Raw genomic sequence first — 21,688 nt, forward strand, 5'->3', positions numbered from 1 at the left:
TGTCCACATACATACATAGGTACACTGCAAAACACATTATGTATACGTATAATACGTATATGTATTATCCATCTGTCGAACGGCCGTAAGTATATAAGGCACTTTTTCGGATTCACGCGGCAGTTGTGGTATTGTTATAATATAATATTATATTATATTATATTATAGTGCCTACTGTCTTTGCTCTTATAATGAAACGCGGAAAACGTCATACATACTTATATTATAATATTGTACGGAAAATGTAAATACCTATAGATAATATCATATAGGTATAGGATGTATAAGTATTCCACAGAATGTAATGATGTAATATAGGTACTGAGGTAATTATGTAATAAATAAAGGTATACCAATTAATAAGTGCAGACCAATAAGTCGTTTTTGCATTCATATATTATATTATAGTTATTATTTTAAACTATATATTTATACGATGCAATACGAACAATATATTTATTATACATACACCTATATAAATTATAATAGTTTGTGATTTTATTTGTTAGTTTCGTGATGAGGTGAGGCGTGTGACACGCCACGTGTCCAACTAGAAGGATATCACAAGTACAAAAACTACAAAAAAATATAAATAAAATGACAGCCGATAAAAAAAACCCATGATTCATAAAAAAATCGTTTTTAAACGCGGAAAGCATTTGTAATGTGAATGATGTCCAATATCAGTGTGATTTAGCGTCTTCTAGATCGGGTTGAAGCCAGTCGCAAACGATACCGGCCATCTCATCGGAATAACCGATTACGAACGCGTGTTGGTAGCCTTTATCGCACAGCACAGTCTCTGCTTCTGGCACGCATTTGCTGATGTCATCGTAAAACGACGTTGGACACCAATCGTCGGTTTTGCCGAAGTACATGTACAATCTCTTCGCGTTATCTTTCAACGGCTGTAAAGTCATAAAATGGCATCAATAATATTAAGTGCCTTTTTTTAATTCTTGTTACAATAATTGAATAATGATATAAAGAAAACTGTTTTAGAAATACGGGTGCTCTAGGATTTCGATAATTTGCAGGTTAATGTATAGATTCATTGGTTATTTTCATTGACAAATGATAATTTATAAGTTTTCCGCACTACTATATATTTTAAATTTTTGATTACCTAATTAATGAACCAACAACGCCATTAATGTCATATGTATGAAAAAGTAAAAAATAAATTTCTTGTAAATCTATTATATCTATAGCCATAATCAATTTTTAAACTATTGTACTGCTATATATGAACTAAAAGTGTTAATTAACAATTAGGTAACTACTAACTATATAGTTATTAATTTGTGAAGTAGATTAGTAAGATGTCAAATTTGAAATAAGAAAGAATTTAAAAAAATTATTCAACTAATCTGGAAGTTCACATTACATGGTTATTACTTATTAATTATTAAAAAAGAATATTAAAAGTTAGTGATTAATATAATAACATTATTATAAACTTAAATTATTGTTATTTATTATAAATATTTAAAATTCGGATACACAAATCTACATTATAAAAAAAATATTATAATATTTTAACTAGAATTTAAATATGAATACGTTTATTACTATGTACGATTATATTCTTTTTTATTATTATTGACAATCCACATAAGAGGGAAACCTCGTTAGTATTAATTCTCCTGAGTCCTGATATGTATTATATTCCTATAAGAACCATTAATTTTTAAACGTTGGTAAAATATTATTAGTATTTGTGCCTAAATTGTTAAGCATGGGACGTAAATCTTTTTAGCCACCTATAGGTAATATATAAATAAAAATATTATAAAATATTACTTCAGCTATTTTTTTAGTAGGTTTGAATAACGTATAGTCGGCTGTTCAGTTACTACTTATAATTTATATAAATGATTTTGTTCAACCGTAAACTAATAATCATTTCAGGTTTTTCTATTCATCATCAACTATCTATTGTAATGGTTCTTTTCAACACGTCAAAAAAAAAAAAATGAAGATGCCGAAGTACACAATCGAGATTCTTCTTAGAATTTTCAGAAATCCTATTAGGCACTTTTTATTGTCTACGTTTTTAACTCAGTGTATTGATAAAGCATATACAATTTTTTAAATGTGAATAATTTTTAAATTATTGTTAAATAGTGAAATAAGCTCTTTTATATCTATATAAAATATGTTATATGATAGGAGTGTACGGCAGCTAGTGTACCTACATTTTATCTAAAAGTACATAATATATAGATTTTAGTCGATTTAGTTCAATTTTTTATTCTATTTGTAAATTGATTGAAAATATTACTAAAATTAATTGAAAATTCAAAATGTTTATTTTTGTAAAACTTATATACCAATATACCATACAATCTGCTAGAATTCTAGACATAGGTGTCCGCAGAAATTTTTCTAAGAAAGGGCAATGTTAGGATTTGTTATATAATATACAGTTATTTAATATCTTAAGACATTCAATTTAAAACATATTTTTGAAAATCCAGGGAGGCAAATGCCCCAGCTTGCCCCCCTTCCGGGCGCCTATAATCATAGATACAAAAATAGACAAATGTTTTACAACAAACCTTGTTGTCCAATTCGTATACTTTATCCATTTCATCAACTGCCATTGAAAATACGTTGCGTAACACCATTGGATGAACCAAACGCACGGCTGACCTGATAACATGGTCATCGACTTGTCCTCCTTCCATTATCATTAGTGTTACATTTACCAAAAATGTTTTGATAAAAGCCGGAAATGTAGTAAAAATCTAAAAAAACAATTTTAAGCATTATAATATTTAGATGTTTTATTATGAACAATTAAATATTTTAAATTTTAAACTATAGGTATTATTTTAGGTTATATTTTAAGCAATTATATGCTATTGGTATTTGAATAACTAAATGATGTACCAGTTATTTTTGCAAAAACAATTAATTATTTCCTATATCTCCATTACTATAACAACATCATAAGATTAGTATAGTTGAGAACGTAAATATAATTAATACCTACCACCTACTCGTTACATATTATAAGTTACCGATATGTAATTGTATTTATCGTTAGTTATTAGTTTATAACCTATAAACGTAGTGTGTCTAACTCAATTAATTATTATAAGATTTTTATAAAATGATACTCCAATGATACTCTTAATAGTACAGAAATTTTTTTTTTTATACATACCGTATATTATTCAAAAACATTATAATGTTAGCAACAGCTACGAACCTTAATAGTGAGTAGAACAATTTATTTAGATTCTCGGTACCATATATTTTTTAATTTTTTGGAATTTTATTGAAGTAAAAAAGTATTTCAAAGATATAAACCCTATCAAAAAAAATAATTTATTCCATATGATGTTCAAGTTTTAAACGCCAGGTGGCATCTTATGAAAATCAAGCTATATACAACTATATATATACTGTATAGTATCACGAACGTGCCACGGCCACCAAAACCAATTTTACCGGCTTCTTCTGACGAGGAATTTTTAAATGCTATTCGAGGGGCTTAAAGTAATTCATGCGAACAATAATATTCTAGAATCCATATTAGGAATCTAAAACCAGTATTGGGCCATGTGTTATAACCCTTTGATTATAAACCTATCCAAATATTACAAAGTTACAATGTCTATTTAAACGAGTTTAATAAACGTACATACTTCAATATAGTAAGTAGGTAGGTACTTACTTTATAATTTACAATATATATATATTGCATTTTACATGTGTTATTCTTTGTTTAGTATTCTTTTCTATTATGATTATTGGTTGCATATACAGGGTGTCCCGTGAGGATTTACCCATTGCGATATCTCCTGAAATAATGGACATATCATAATTCTGATTTTTTAATAAGACTCACAGGAATAAGAACTACAAATATTTTATGTTTTAATTTATTTTAATGTTTTGGTAAAAAAGTTAAAAAATATATTTTTTTATTTAATTATTTTCAAAAAAATCGAAGATAGCCATTTTGTAGAGTTAATTTTTCTGAAAATATTGACGTTTCAACATTTTGATTTCATTAATTTCCTGATTTTTAATATTTTTTCTAGTTTCTAGAAAAACAGTGAATTATTTAATACCATAGTGGTAACAAATACAGATAACGAGATATCGCAATGGGTAAATCCTCACGGGACACCCTGTATATTAATTATTATGAATTATCATCCTAAGTATAACACATATGGAAATGAACGTATAAAATTACTATAATATATTATAAATAAAGTTAAAATGAAACGTATAATAGCTACATAAGTAAAATAAAATAATTGTTTTTATTGCGTCTTACCCAAGATAAAAATATTGTGATGGATAGAAAATTGGATGCAGTAAATATAAGTTTACGTCCGTTTGGTGTCTCACGCATTTTTTGTAGAGTGGGAAACAGGAACACTGAACGTTTAACAGACAATCTTTGGGCCATTGTACTGTCCTTTAGCAATTCTGATATAATTTTCGATCCAATTGAATGACCCACTAAGTATAGATCGCAATTATCAGGCACATACTTCTCGATAAATCGTAATTTATGTTCTACTTGTCCTTTTAGAGTGTATAGATCAGGATACATTTTAGGATCAGGGATTTTATGTTCCGAATTCGACGGTGGAACTTCATGGCCTAAAATTTAAAATATTTAAATTTAATCACTCGCTTAAATAAAAATATTATTTTTCATAATTATTTTGACATTATTCCAGGTTACCCTCAAAGGTATTAAAATAAACTATATAACTGTATATTTATAATAAATATTCAAAAGAAATAGTAATATTTGGAATAATTATTTAAATATACTCATGAACACAAGTTGGGTTATAAGGCTAACATAGGAAAATATAAAAATATTCAGACCATCTTGTATTTTATAAACAATAATGCAATATAGGTAATTAACTTTGCGAGGTGTTTGACTGAATACATAAACGAATAAATTATAAAACTACAATTTTCTTAAGTATATGCTAATTGTAAACTAATTATTCATTCAAAACTTAGGAAAACTTCTATAATAAATCAATGAACAAATCTATGAGTATTTGGACAAATTATTAATTATGGAACAGGTTTTACTGAAGATAACAAAGTTGGTATTACACATTTTATAATCGCAACATGTAGAACCGGAAAAATATAATAAGTTGATGGGTTTTGTAAATACATTTTTTTTTATATTTTAATAGTTTGCTTCAAATTAAAAACAAGTAGGTCAGCGCATTTCGGTGGTGGATGTTTGTCCATCGTCCTTCCGGTCCTCGGACAGGATAGTGTAATTTTACTGTAGGTATTCGATTTGAATGCAATATGATTGTATACGATAAAAAACGATTCTGAGCGGACGAGAGGATCTTTTTTATTTAATTGTATTCGTTTTTATGGTGATAAACAAAGCCGTAGTTATTTTACACTACATAATCGTGAAGTTGTACATTTTTAGATTCTGAACGAAGTGATGAATGTATTGATTTTACAATGATGTGTGTTTTTTTTTTTTTTTTTTTGTGTCTGTCACCACGTTTTGGAGCAGTAAAAGTGCTCCGATTTTAAAAAGTGGACCCTGTTTCGGATAGGAAAGTGAATGTAGTTTGTACTTTGGGGGGTCAAAAGTAAAAAATTTCCAATAGTTTTCAAAAGCGCCGGGAAAAACCAAAAAAAAATGACGGAAAAACGGGAATTTTAACGCAAAACCAGTTTTCGACCAAATCGATTTTTTTTTATGGTTGTAATTCAAAAACTAATCACTGAAAATACTTGAAATTTTCACCAAATATTAATGTCAGTGGTATCCGTATATAGTTAAATTTTCAAAAAATTTTGACTTTTTTGAGTTATTTATAGACCACTGAAATTTTCGATTTTTTTGAGAAATTTTTTTAAAGTGTCGATAAAAAATGTTTGGATGACCAAAAAGTTTTGAAAATTTAATACAAGGTTCCTTATGAGTTGTTTTTAATGTAGCTAAAAAAATTAAAAATCGTTAGTCACAATTTTTTTTTATAAGCGTTTTTAGTTCAAATTTTTACGAAATCTGTCGAAAACGCGAAAATTTGCAAGTAATTTTGAAGTTGAAAAATCATAAATTTTTTTTCTTTTATAACTAAGTTTTGAAAATTTGGTACAAGGTTTTCCATACATTTTTCTTCAAATATCTGTAAAAAAAACTCTACCGGATTCAGACAAAAAATTTTTATGAGTGTTTGAAATTTAAATTTTTACAAAAACCGCGTTAAATAACAGTTTAGCCTCAAACGATATTTGATATTTGTTATTATTCAAAAAGTATTTTGCCAGTTATTAAGATTCGCGTTTTCTTTACGTGATTTCAATTTCAAAATATTTTGACTTTTTTTGAGCTATTTATAGACAACTGAAATTTTCAATTTTTCTGAAAAAATATTTTTGAAGTGTCGATAAAATTTTTTTGGCCCTATCAAAATACTTGAAAATTTAATACAAAGTTCCTCATATGTTATTCTTATAGTGATTAAAAAATTATAAGAATACATAGGCACAATTTTTTTTTATTAGCATTTGAGGTTCAAATTTTGACGAAAATTCGTCAAAATTATGAATATTTGCGAAATATTTGAAGTTGAAAAATCATAAAATTTTTTGTGTTTATAACTAAGGATTAAAAATACAACACTAAGTTTTCCATAAGTTTACCTTCAAGTATCTATAGAGAAAACTCGAAGCATCATTATAGGAAAAATTTTAAGTGCGTTTGAATTTTAAATTTTAACGAAATAGCGTAACGATAACGATTTATCCTTAAACGATTTTAAATATTTGTTATTATTCAAAAAGTATAAGTCGTAGATACTTGAAAATTTTACCAGTTATTAAGATTCGCGTTTTCTTTACATGATTTAATTTTCAAAATATTTTTTAATATAAGCTGGTTTTTTTAAACCACCTTTTTCACCAACCACTAGAAATTATATCCTAGGCTGACAAATCATCTTCGTTCAGAATCGTTTTTCGTATACAATGATAACTATCATTGGATTCAAATTTAACACTCCTATAATATATAATAATGATCCATACGGCACCTAATGTACAGCAGAGCGGTACTCACTTGCCCACTTTTTGTTTTCTTCTTTAATCGCTTTTATTTCGTGTATCATTTCGAAAATCGAAAAATGACCTCTCTAAAGTACCAGCTCAATAACATTACTTTTCAGAAAATATGCTACACTTGTACTTTTGAGCAAGATTAGGAGAAGAAAAAGTGTTTACAGAATAAAAAAGAAATAAACATCATTGTAAAACCAATACATTCCTCGAGGAATGTAGAATGAAAGAGCGATCGCTCCGCTCAGAATCTAAAATGATTAACATTACTTTATAAATAACTATAGAATTAAAAATTGAATAGCAATAGCAATAGTATGATGTACATTGTATACAATATAATAATTTTGAGCTTATAATATTAATTTCGCTCGATGAAAATAATATAGTAACAGATGTTGTTTTAATAATAGGTACACTAATATGTATATTGTGTGTTTTTACATTATAATGATAAAATACGCAGATAATATAATAAAACAAAATCTAATAAAAGGTTTAATAAAAAAAAACATTTTATCAAATTACTTTATCACAGAATTTAAGTAAAGTAAAAATAAGTATAGTTAGTATTTACAAACTACACTTTTCTACTACTTAAACTTTTGAAACATTTAGTACACAAATAAATAAAAAATTTTAAATAATTTTTATATGCGATTTGATAAAAAAAATTATTATTTATTATGTTAAGTTTAATATCGACATCAAATATTTTTAATCAAAAATATAATTCACTAAGAGTTATTTTGATTTATCATAATTATATCATTATGATAACCTGCAGGGAAGGAAATATAATGATTAATGAACTTTTTTGTCTTGATTGGATTTTTATTATTTGTGTAATCTTAAAAGTTAAAGTCTCTGAACTTTGAATAACATTAATTTATAAATACATACATGAAGCTTATTAAAATGTATTATATGTTTAACGTTTAGTAATAATATAAAATAAATAAAACAGTATTATAAAAGAGAATATTATATTAATATAAATAAATATAAGTATAACTAAATATTTTTCATGTAATATCGTACGTATACTATATGTCCACTCGTGTACATACAATATATATATTGTGTTTAGTTATTGTAAACAAATTTAATTATTTTTAAAACCATTGTGCTATAAAAATGCTTATTATTCAATTATCAAAACAATAATAATAATTATTAATTATTTTTATCGTATACATATATGTTGTATATTATTACACTAAAAAATTTTTAAATCATTCAAATTCGAGTTTTTATTTATTTACTTTATAATAATAAGGTGTTCAAGGTATTAAACAAATTATATAATAAAAAAATCACAATTAAGGCACCTATACTATCTATTTCTTAAGTTAATAAAAACATTTTATGGAAATAATTATTAGTTAATTATACAAGATGTATAAATTATTGAAAATTTAAAGATATTCCATGCAATTCTAGCAAAAATGTTTCTATTTATTATTTGAAATTTAAATATTCAACTTTTAAAAATTAAAAAAAAATAGTGCAAATAAAAGGCCGTTTTAAACACTACTGATAAAAAACTTGAGTTACAATCGCATGTATTTGATAAGTTACAACTGTAAGTATTACGGCAGTTCATAAAATACAAAAAATACCTTATTCACAAACATCTATTTTTTTTTCATTCAGCTAGGAAAAATTGAATGAAAATTAATAATAAATTAGATATTGTTTGATGAATATCAATATACTTAAAAGAAACCATTAGGTATCTGCACAATAATAATAATAGTTCTAACATTTTTTTTATTCGTTAATTCGAAAACAAAAAATTATAAACATTTTTGAGGTACCTATATCTGAATAGATGACTTTCGTTTAAATAATGATAATAATAATTAGTCACATATATATTATAATAGTTAATGTACACTGCTACATTAAATATAGTTAAATTGCAGAAATACGGAGTACCTAGTTGAAAATAGTAAAAATGTAAAATAATAACGACATTAAATTTTTACCTGCATGCGATAATACCCAGACAGGAACGTTGAGGGTCCGATAGACTTCTTGCAGAAATTTTTCATAAAATTCTGTTATTCCCGGGTTACCGCATACGCATAGCACTACTCGCTTTAATTCATGTCGATTGTCATCGTTAATCGACTGGCCCCAACAAAGCACTCGAGTGGCCACGCCGTTAACATCCACCCATAGGTCTGTCGCTTTCATGCTACGGCCGCTGTCATCATCCGCAGTTGTCGACCTCATCTTTGCAACTGTCGCTGACGATTCCTCTGCAGTCACTGTAGTCATCTGTGTCGAAATGATAATGATAATGCAATTTTATTTTATATAATAGTCAATAGGCTAATGCATGAACACATACACACTTACATTTACAAGACACATATTGTATTATAGGTATATATTATATTCTTTTATAAGAGAACAATAAAAATTTTCTCAGTTAACGTATGTTTAGAAAATATTGTTTTTCCTTATTTGAAGTTATTAAAATATTTTTAATTTTCTTAATTTTAATGTTAATTACTTTTTTAATGATTACTGAAACGTATACTCTTTTAGTAGAATATAATAATTCTGAAAAATTTTCATGTATGATAAATCTATATTGAATCAGTAGTAGGTAGATATCTATTTAATTAATTTAAAGTACTTAAAGCTTAGAATAGCAGAATAAATAAAGGTATACAGTATACTATAGAGCTAATTTGTTTTTAAGCTACGACCCCAATAAATATCAATCATTTATATTATACTTATGCAGAAAATTAGGGATCTTATAGCGTTTTAATGTCATGTATAGGTACGATACATAAGAATATGATGTTTGCTACGGTGGGTTCCGACTGCATTTTTACATTTTCTACACACATTCATGATATCGATATGCTATTAGTATTAGTGTAAACTAATACACTAAGTAGAAAACATCAAATTTTATATACTATTTAAATTCATCACTGCTAACCATAAAACGTCGTTAAGAAAATAATAATACATAAATGATAAAATTAATGAATTTCAATCTAAGTTAAAAAATTCGAAAAATAATGATTAAAATGAAATATTACCCTTGTAACTTAAAATCATTTTGGCGCAGGTATTGTTAATCGAATTGTTGTAATATTCTAGGGCAACCTTAATAATATGATGAGTTGCATGATTTTTAGCATATTTGGCAGTTTAATACCATAATGGTGCTTAAATGATGTTATGCATCAATTTAAAGTACCTATATTGGAATTCTGTACCCATTTTTTTTTGTGGTAGGTAGTCATTTTTATTCATCACAAAAACTATTTCAATTATAATATAAAATCGCAAATTTTGAAAATAGGTATACTAACAAAAATACTAAAATTTAGGAAAATACACAGACGAAAAAGTAAAAAATCATAATATGAGAGATTATACTTTGGTTTATTATTATCACATTTTGAAACAAAAATGATACATCAATTTTTAATATTGAGAGTTATTTTTAGTAGCAAATTTAAGCAAATTCAGTATTCCAAAGAGTCAAAAGTAAAAATTCCCACTACTTATCATTTACGAGAAAAAAACAGCGAGAAAACTGGACTACTTACGTAATAACAGTTATTTATAAAATTGATTTTTATGTTTTTATTTGTGATTTAGAAAGGAATAATCATAAAGATGACTTGAAATATTTATGGAATTTTCGTAAAGACTTAGACTAGTCGTAAATACTTTATACTTTCAACAAATAGTATGATATAAATTCATATAGTTTAAAACTTAAAGTTATTGTATTTTTTTCGATTTATATAAATAGAATTTTTATACCTCAACCACAAAGCTTAAAAATGTAAAACATGATTTCTCAAAAACAACAAAATATATAGAAATTTAAAAACATCGAATATACTAGACTACTAGAATAGGTATCTACAATTTTTTATAAAGATTTGAAATATTTAACATTTGATACTAATACGAAAAATAATGATATTTGTTCAAATATTTATGTTTGCTGTTTGGTGTTGTAATTCAAAAAATATTTAACATATAGACATGAAACTTATTGATATTACATTTATTATTATTTCTTTTGAATGATGACATTTTCAAAATAATTTTTGTTTTATTTGTACATAGGTACTATAAACGAAGATTTATCATTGAATTCAATATTATTACGAAAATAAAAACTATATAAAAAATTTAAATTAGGTACAACCAAATATCAATGATGAGGAACGCTCGAAAAGTCGAAACCCACAATACATTAGAAGAAATGTCCTTCTTTTTAATATAATTTCTATTAAGTCAAATATACATTATAAATATATAGTTAAAAAAATAACTTTCATCACACTATATATTAACAACTTTGGTAAAAATTATATTTTTGGTATCAGTTTATATTATGTTTACCCAACCATTATCCTAACTATTAAATGAGTTATAAAATTTCATAAAAATATTTAACTTAGGTACAGTCAAATTTCTAATATACAAGGAAAGGGGTTATGATTTGTAAAGAAGAAGTTGTTTTATGTATATTCACATTTATTTCTCCATCTTATTAACGTTCAACAGTAAATTTTATGTTGAAAATTTTGTTCTATAGATCAAAATGTGTTTATTTGGTATATGTATATTATCCGATTTATCCTGGTATCAAGTCACAGACAAAAACGAAATAAAAATGGGTGTTTAGATAGCAAACCACAATCTGGTAAGACATATATGTCACTTACTGTTTTTTTATATTATAGTGAATTGACCAGTATAAACTTTAAAGTTAGTAATCTTATATTCTTAACTATCGTATTTTACTATCTAGGTTACTTCGTAAGGTTATTTTAGTATTTTAATTTAGAAAGTAAGTTATGAGCATTTTAAAATGTACAAAACATAAATATAAATTACTTTACTTTTAGTTTAAAATATAAAAAAAGCTTTACTACCCTAAGATACTATTTTAACCTTTGAATTTAATGATATAGGTCAATTTACTCTAATAATAGGAGTATATTATACAGCTTATTGTTTCTCTTTCTGTTCCACGCGCAACATAGACATCATGTAAAATCTTTTATTTTATATCTTTAATAGAATAATTACCCATTACAAAATGTTTAGAGAATAATATTTATTTAAATGAATATTGTTTCCAAACAATATGATGTTCATTTCATTCTACAAACATTTTTATTTTTTTAAGTCGAATATAAAGATAAATAATAAAAATAATAAAACCGATAGGTATATCAATCCCTCAAAAATGTGATTTTCTTTAAGATTATTATTAAATCATAAAAACGATTTTGCATGAATACGTTTTATTAATGTTACGCGTAGGTCTGTAAAAGAAAACAAATATTGAGCAGATATCGTTTTAAAAATAAAATAGTAAAATGGATTCTTTTGAACATTGTCTGATATGCATTAGGAAGATGGAGACAGGTAGACAACACAAGCGGGTATAACGTTTTTATAAAAGATGAAACAACCATTCGATAAAAATAATTAAACACCTGGAGAGAAGTAATAATTACGTATTATTAGGTTATTGCGAAGTGAGATATTTACATAGACAAGATTTCATAAACTCTAGTCGTGCTAATCACGACGATGTAACAGTATAATAATATTATAGTTGTCGGTGGGGAACCAGGTTATAAATGATGGGAACTGCGATTATTTAACATCATTATACGTTAAAATAGGACATTGAACGTTCAACGTATAAAAATACGTTACGACTTACGTTAAACACAACCTATAGTGACTATAGTCTATCACATAAATTCACATGTACCCACTACCTTCATATCTTACATTATCTAGGCTGAATATTTTCGAAGTATATATACTTATTACCTACACAATTTTGGCTGATCGAGAAAAAATTGTACGAACGAATAATGATGTGTTAGAATATTATAATACCTACGATTTAAAAACGTGGAAATATTATAATTGTATACAGATAGTGAAATCGAAACATAAAAAATAGCGACTTTATATTTTTAATTAATGCAGGTATATTAAAAAATTTTATTTTAATATATGTACCTATATATTTATTTTTTTACTCGTAAGATCAGTGCGTCACGCGGCGGAGACGCTGCAACACACAGCACGTCGACCGATCATCAGCTGTTCACTCCGTCACCCGTTCCGTTTCTCACCACTACCACTGTAATGTCTCTTATCACAAGGAATGAAAACCGACGGTTATCAGTTATCACTTTAATTCATGGGTATCAGACCCTACGACCGGTGCGCACCGTTCATGCAACGGCGGACACGTCGGCTACCGTAAACGTAAAAATTGCGGCGTCTCGTTTATCGTATTATTTTAACAATAACAATATTGTCGATTTAACAATACATTGGTCGTAAATCGTACTCACGTCTTGATGGTAGTGGCGGCGGTCCGTTCCGATTCCGTCGTGTTTTCGCGGTAGTCGGCCGACGAAAACGGTAGTCGCACGACGGTACCGACTGAAAACGGGAAGCCGTGGATAGAGCGAGGTGGCGGCGACACGATACGATACTGCCATTCGGTCGTGGTCGTTTGTGGCCGGCGACGGCGTTTTCGCGCTCGCCGTGAACTCGTCATCAGTCGAGCCGCGGCGAAGTGGTTGCCTTTCACTGCGAACGCGAACGACGCGTCGTCTCAGTGCGACCTCGACGCCCGTGCTAAATTATTGCGTCGTTCCGAGATATTGTTATTAGTTATTACGATTATTATATTACTATTTAGTATTTACGTGACAATGCAAATTTGCCTATACCTACCTATCTACTTTCACAGTTTCACGACTCGCAATAACCGGACGACTGTTATTATTTTTCATTACGCAATGGTAATAGGGCATGGTTATTTTTATAACCTAGGTATTAAGGCGTATAACGCGTTTGCTATAATATTTTGTAATAATATTTAATAAACTAATAAACGAATATGCGGTGCTACAGCCTATCAGACTACGTAGTATTTATACATAAAACATAAATATAATTTTGAAAATAAAATTATTGTCGTTGCTGTGTGACACAGATTTTATAAAATCCAGAGTGCAACAAACAAAACACCGGGTGAGAGGATTACTCATCACATTAAATATTATAATATTATTTTAGTTGTTACCATCATACGTATAGACGTATAGTATATATATTATATATTATATATACTATATCCTAGCTATAAACGAACGTGATATTAAATTATACATAAAACATTATATAATTAATTATTACTCTCGTGTTTTTACTAAATATTTCAAATAAAAAGAAATTATTTGTGTACCTGCCTAATAAAAACGTCGTGTTATATTCGTTATTATTTTTATGTATACCGACTGTATAGAAACATTAAAAACTATAAAGCATGTGTTTAAAAAATTATATCGATTGAACGTCGAATATTTTGATAATTTACTTTCGATTTAAATTTGAGATGTTTTAATATTGTCAAAGTTGAAATATGCGTTCCTAATGTATGAATAAATTACTCGAATTGTATAATTTAATATTATGTCGTAAAATTTGTGTAAAAACAGAAGTAGGTAATAAAAATGTTGCATTACAATGGATTTTAAATGTGGATGGTGTACCTACTGGTATTAATATATTTTTTCAATTCACATTTAGGTAAACACGCATAAGCTATCTCAAAAATTTGAATTATCTAAAATAAACTATAATATAGAAATTATTGTGTATAGTAGAAGTCTTTGCATATGTAGGTTACCTTAGAACTTAGATAAACTATAATAAATATAAACGTATTATTTATACTAGATAATTTAATGATCCAGTAACTATATTCTATAGTTACATCACTTAAAATAATAAATAGATACTCTTACTTATTTTGATACTAAAATGCATTCTGAATTACTCATATAATCTTCTATTTATTATGAAAATAGATACTTAAATATGTTCAATAATATCGTAATACTAATATTAATCATATTTAATTTGATCAGAATTCAAAAAAATTATAAATTTGTTAAGCTTTGTATGCATAAAGCTTAAGTTACCTATCTATAAAAACTGTATACTAATTATATTTATTTTATACCTACTATATACAATTATTGAATATTGCATATTCAATTAAAATAGGATCATAAAATTTATATTATTAAAATTTTGATTTATTCTGCTTCACTTCTCTCAGAAAAGTTTCATCGTGTTTAGCACGATATTTTATTAAGAGGGAGGGAATTAACACTATTAACAGGCACAAACAAAATGTAATCTAATTTTATAATTTAAATAAAATCATATTGTTCTAATTAATTAATTTTCGATAATATATTATTTTAATGTGTATGGATGAGTATTTTAATATATTTATTGATGGAAAAACTAAACTAAAATTATTAAATTTTATCAAATATATTTCCATATAGCGTATAAATATATATTATATTATAATAATATGTAGATTTTAATTTGTAGGTACCATAATGGTGATGATAGCATGATGCAATATCCGAGTGCATCAGGATGTCAGCGCTGAACTCACTAGACACTATATCTATTTGTTTTCTCTCTGCCTCAGTACAACATAGCAAATTTGCATTCAAAAGAACCAATATTGTGATGTTTTAGTGTTAATACTAGAATTAATTGGCTGTTACAACTTATAAAGGTAAGAACTTTATCTAGTTCACCTCCTAGGCTTTTATTGCTATCTTAATAATTGTAAAGCAAACTGTAATATATTTAATACTCATGCAGCGACAGAACACGTCTTGGCCAGACGAAAATTGGTTCTTCTGCCCATCCCAAACAATTCTTTGTCATAATTGACTATGGTCTATGGCATACTGAAATCGGTCTCGATTTCTGTATAGGGTGTTTTGTTATGGGTATGCGTAGATTTTGTGCAGTGTACTCTCTCTTGATAGGTTATAGTATAAGTTTCAATTCACTTTAAAATGAAAATATCAATAAAAGTGTATGAGCTTCCTTGGATTATAATATCCCCACCTTCCTTTTATTTTAATATTAAAGATAACTTTATAAAATTGGTTCTTCTGAATTCGAATTCGAAGAAACCAAGTATAGTGCACTGATGCCTGACTTCCTCTTAAATTCATACGATAAAAAAATATACTTTTAATATGATAAATCGAAAAAAAAATGATTGTTATTTGATTATGTATATTTTAATATTTACTATGACAAACAGATTGTATGCACTAGCATATACCGGCCTATTATCTATAAATTATAATATTATATAATATATATAATATATATATATATATTCAGTTAAATTTAATAATGTAATTGATCCAGTTCTTATACCATAATAGTTATTATTTATTTTAAAAGGTTTATTTAAAATGTACAAAATAATGTAAAGTTATACGATACTGCAGATTACACGAGTACAATAAACATAATACGTAATGTCATATATACTTCTTATGTAAAGTATTATTCGTCTATTTATAAATTATCATAAATTGATGAAAAAAATTTACTTTAGTTAAGACAATATTAAAAATAAGTTAATAGTTACCAAATTATATATTATTTAACATTTTAACTTTTAAAGTTAAGTGTCAATACTCAATGTATAGACAAATATAAAATCTTAAAAAGAGGTACCAAATTTAATTTTTAATCACCTGGATCGCTAATAATAATTTAGTAACTTTGAAGTATTTTAATTGATAACTAATCATTTTCTTAAAAATTAAAATGGATCTTAATATAGGTATTTGGTATATACATTATACAACCATTCTTTTTATATATTATATTGCTTATTATTTGCACTATACGTGATTTAAGGAATTTTTCGCTTTTATTTAATTAGAGAAAATAATAAATATATTTGTTACTTTTATTTAAAATCACTGTATGTATAACATGTTAAACAAAAAAATTTCAAATTTCAAAGGGTGGTCAATTGGGTATAACTCTCTGTTTTAGAGTAGATATAATAAATCATGTACAGAAAATGCTAATTTAAACAGCGGTGGTGTATGTTTCAATAGTTTCTACGATTAATAATTTTTAAGTATAACAAAAATCTAAAATTATTTGATTGTAAATCGTTATTTTACGAGTGAATTTTGGATTTCATAAAAATTTAAACTAAGGATAATATTTTTTAATTGGCCAACGATCAAGTTCTTTTATAATTATTGTAAGCCAAACTTATGAAAAATCTTGTATTAAATTTTCAACTCAAGAATCACAAGTATTTAAAATCGTTTGAGGATAATAATTATTATCGTTACGCGATTTCGAATATAAAATGGTTTTTTGCTATAATGACGCTCGAGTTTTCTGTACAGTTATATTTATACAAAGAAAAACTTATGGAAAATTTTGTATTGAATTTTTTAACCTCAGATATAAATACTAAAAAATTTTTTTCTACAAAATAACTTGAACGTTTTTGCAATTTTGATATACCTACCTATATCGTAAAAATCTGAACATTAAACGCTTATAAAAATTAATTATAATTAATGATTTTTGATTTTTTTTTAACTACAGTAAAAATAACTTATAAGAGACCTTGTATTAAATTAAAAAAAAAATTTATCAACATTTAAAAAAAGAATACTTAAAAAAATTGAAAATTTCAGTTGTCAATAAATAACTCAAAAAAGCTAAAGAATTTTGAAAATTTAATCGTTTATAGATAACGCTATATTATTAATACATTTGATGAAAAATTTAAGTATATTTACAGTGATTCATTTTTGAGTAAAAATTATACAAAAAAATCGATTTATTTGAAAATTGCTGCTGGAAACTTACTCTTACTTATGACCTCTATAATGCATCAAAGATATTCAATTTTCCATTGGAAACCACCGCTGAAGTTTTAAATTGAATTATTATTTTGACAAGTTATGGTGTACAGATACAAAAAAAAAAACACACATAATCGTTGTATATAATCAATACATATTCCTTACTCCGTTCAGAATCTAAAAAATAACTAATTAGTTATAAAAACAGTTATAGGTACATAGATATGTATAATCATGTTTTAATCAGTTTTATATTTTTTTAAGCAAACTCTAGAACGTTTAAGTTATTAAAACGCATATTTTAACTACTTAAGTATTATTCAATTAATTAAAAAATTAACATATTAATCTAGTTAATAATTTAAAAGCTTAAAACTATTTGTGAGTAGTTAACGAGCAACTTTTAAAATTATAATACATTGTAAACATTAGGTATTTAATAATGTAGTTAAAATAATTTAAAAAAAACTGATTAACGATTAACTAGGTTTACATATTACCTACTTTATTGATTTTAAAATTATAGGTATTATATCTTATAAATATTTTTGTACTCTTAATCATGATTTTAAAATAGTACCTATTTTATATATCCTCTCATACTGCTGATCTGCTGATCAAAGCATTGCTTAACTTATATAGAGTTATTGTGTATAACCGTTAAAAAATTATTTATTCAGATATACAGTTTGAAGTGGATTAAAATATTTGATAAAACGTTTGTTTGAAATGAATTATAAGCATTAAGCCCTGGACAAGTATAACTAAATGCTCCCTCTTTTCCGAAATAGGGTAATATTACTAATATACATGCATATTATGGGCAGTGATGATTTTATATAGGTGTCTATATAGTTAATACATATTTTTTTCCGTGCACGTAGATGTAGTAGTAGTATTTTTGTAAATATTTTGTACGTCACGTGTTTAATAAAATCAATATAGGTAAATGGTGATTTATTAAGTATAATATAGGTATACCATTTATGTAAAGTTATAATAATTATTAAATACTTGCTCTAATTTTTAAATGTGATGATGAAAAAAACATTATAATTGATATATATATATATGACAAAAGCTAATATAAACAAACAAAGCAACGGAAATTAAATTTTTATCTCATTATTAAAAAAATCCTCAATTTTTATCTAATTAGAACATTAAAAACCTATTTCACTCTGATGGATTTTAATTCATATGATTTACTTATTATACACACTTCATTGATGACCCCAATTTTAATTTCAGCCAAATGAACACAATAAAATTATAGAGGGAGACATGTATCTATTAACCCTCTATATAATTGTATTATACATAAACATACACACAATAGGTGCACATGCACATTGCACATTCTCTATTATAGGGGAGATCATTTGAGAAACGATAGGTGAAAATATTTTTGATATAATATGAAGGTTAAAAATATTATATTATACATTTTAACCTTGACTAAATATTAAAATTTGAGACTATGTTATGTTGATTTATTATAAATAAATATGAATTGTTGATGCAGTATAGTATTATTGTGAAAACAATTTTGAATAATTAAAAAATAATTTAGTGTCACATTTTCAGTGGATATTTTGTAAAAAAAAACTGCTTAGAAAATATAGAAGCTTAATGATACCTAATAATATTATATATACTCTATTCGTATCAGTGCTGTTCTTGCACATTATAACTTTCATCATTTATTACTACATAGAATATTTATTATTCATATTATGTAAATTTATAATTTATTGGAAAATTAAATTTATTAAACCTATACGTATTACGACATTACGTTGTAAGTTTATAATCTATATACAATATCGTATTTTTAATTTATATTCTATAATGGACATAATGTAGCTATAGCCTATAACTTAAAAATATTAGACTCTTGTAAGTTGTAATAATGTACAACTGAACATACAAACTTGAAATTTAGTTATACATAAAATCGTTCTAAAAAGTAAAAGTGCATTATTCTAAATAGGGACACTTATATGCTTCGAAATATATTACTATACCTACGTGACTCAGACGACTTATCAGTTTGAAGATAAAATGTTTTCTCAAGGTGTTTGTTTAAAAAATAGATATTTTTTTAACTAATAGCACAAAACAAACCAACAATACTACCTGTATTCATATTATTCTTACTCAAACATGTAGCACATTAAAATAATTTTCATCGTATATATATATATATATATATATACTATTTGTTTACACATACTATATGGGTGTATAAAAATATAATATTTTAAATATGTCTCTATATACGTCTAAAAACAAAGCCTATTATTAAGGCCTATACAAATACATCATAAAAAACAAAAAAAAAATACAGTAAAATGGAAAATATACAAACTTTTGTAAATTACAAGTTCATCTTCAAATTTTATTGCTGAAATTTGGTCTTAAAAAGTTGAAAATTTGAGGGCCATTGCATAAAAACTCAAGTGCACGAGCTTAGAGTTTTTGAATGGTCTGATCTGGTACTATATATTTTGTTCAATGTATTTTGTTTATTAATCAATTCAAGTTTCAATAAAAAAATACTTATAAATTATAATATATTACCTATACCGTTTGTTCAACTATAAAGGTAGTAGGTACAGACTATTTCAAAAGGATAAGCCTGAATTTAATTTGGGTTTTTATTATTGAATGAAATATTTTAGAAAAATTAAAATTAAAAAAAAAAAATTCCACGCATTTGGAGAAAAACAAAATGTTGTAAGTCGCTTTTTGAGTTCTAATTTGAATTAAATTATTTTTTATAAAAGCATCGATTTCTTAAGAATGTATGTAAGAATATGATTTATGCGTTTTTTAATTAATTATTTTTTGTCAGTTTATCTGAAATTTTATAAGATTCCTATGATTTCGCACTTACATATACTTAGGTTTTCAAAAAAAAAAAAATCATGCTACTAACCTAACTTTTATATATATTAAGTTCTTTATGCCGTAAAATAAATCAGGGATGCAATTCTGGGTCGTTATGATGAGTTTTAAATATATTTCGTGTCATGTTTATAGTTGAAAATTTTACTTATATGTATTTATATTAAGGCTGCATGTACTACACAGTCTATTGTAAAAAAAAGGTAGCTAATGATTTTTATATAGCTGAGTGTGTTTAATTATATAAATGGGCATTCACTATCTATTGCGTGTCTATAAATAGACAACTATATATATAGATGTTAAATATTAAGTTAATGTTTAAAAATTTAGTTTGTTATAATATGTTATAATAATATGTATATTTGTTTAAAGTTTACTTAATTACTATATAGTACCTATAGATGAATATATTCAGTGATAATATATTCATGAGTACACATGTATATATACCTATATAGGTAATTATTATTTTGAATTCATGACACTTATGATGGATCTCTTTATACTTACAAAAGTATTAAAATATTAAAACTAATTATTTAATATTCTTAATGTTATAATTATTATTGTATTAATTTTGAATATATTTTTACATTTATATTTTTAAGTGGGAAATACCTATGTAGGTAGCAACAGTATAGAAGTGTAACTACTAACTACTAATTCTACACATCTGTTTAACTGGTGTATAATAATATGTTAAGTTTATAAATTATAATAAACAGCAAATGTAGTTATATTTTAAATGTGTACATGTAAATCGTTTATAGTTAAAAGAAAACTTTAGTTTTTATCTACTATGATACTTTGTACTAAATAATGGTTTAAAATTTGAATTAATAAATCATTTAAAATCATATTTCTATAGAGGTAGGTACTTATACCTGTTGAATAAATTTTATTGTAGTTTAATCTAC

At 25.6% G+C, this 21,688-nt stretch overlaps 3 protein-coding genes across 4 annotated transcripts in view; 1 reads left to right on the forward strand and 2 right to left on the reverse strand.

Moving 5' to 3' along the window:
* Positions 1–2,779, reverse strand: part of LOC126549035 (uncharacterized) — a 166,593-nt gene extending 163,814 nt beyond the window's left edge. Inside the window, exon 1 of the mRNA XM_050197375.1 lies at positions 2,768–2,779. The gene's annotated coding sequence lies outside the window, so the exon portion shown is untranslated. The remainder of the gene's footprint in view (positions 1–2,767) is intronic.
* On the reverse strand, positions 357–13,732 carry LOC114120269 (lipid droplet-associated hydrolase). Of its 2 annotated transcripts, none has more exons than XM_027982132.2 (5): positions 13,470–13,732; positions 9,078–9,372; positions 4,298–4,629; positions 2,562–2,750; positions 357–908 (listed from the first exon to the last, which is right to left on the reverse strand). In XM_027982132.2, exons 1-5 carry the CDS (start codon positions 13,617–13,619, stop codon positions 684–686), a joined length of 1,191 nt encoding a protein of 396 aa, XP_027837933.2. In that variant the 5' UTR covers positions 13,620–13,732; the 3' UTR covers positions 357–683. The 2 variants fall into 2 exon arrangements, with proteins under 2 accessions (XP_027837933.2, XP_027837934.2); XM_027982133.2 differs by having other exon boundaries at positions 13,129–13,613.
* Positions 13,733–15,708: 1,976 nt separating this feature from the next.
* Positions 15,709–21,688, forward strand: part of LOC114120265 (myb-like protein AA) — a 67,815-nt gene continuing 61,835 nt past the window's right edge. The window contains exon 1 of the mRNA XM_050197362.1: positions 15,709–15,727. The gene's annotated coding sequence lies outside the window, so the exon portion shown is untranslated. The remainder of the gene's footprint in view (positions 15,728–21,688) is intronic.

The sequence above is a fragment of the Aphis gossypii genome, chromosome 1 (genome assembly GCF_020184175.1).
Source record: "Aphis gossypii isolate Hap1 chromosome 1, ASM2018417v2, whole genome shotgun sequence".
NCBI classification, from domain to species: domain Eukaryota; kingdom Metazoa; phylum Arthropoda; class Insecta; order Hemiptera; family Aphididae; genus Aphis; species Aphis gossypii.

What these genes read in the sequence shown, in the direction of transcription:
- LOC114120269 (XM_027982132.2), bottom strand. Translation starts at nt 13,619, where the DNA reads ATGGCAGTATCGTATCGTGTCGCCGCCACCTCGCTCTATCCACGGCTT. An exon ending in GCCGCCACTACCATCAAGAC is followed by an intron (nt 9,373 to 13,469) that starts GTGAGTACGATT and finishes ATTTCGACACAG; the next exon opens with ATGACTACAGTGACTGCAGA. An exon ending in CTGGGTATTATCGCATGCAG is followed by an intron (nt 4,630 to 9,077) that starts GTAAAAATTTAA and finishes TTTAAATTTTAG; the next exon opens with GCCATGAAGTTCCACCGTCG.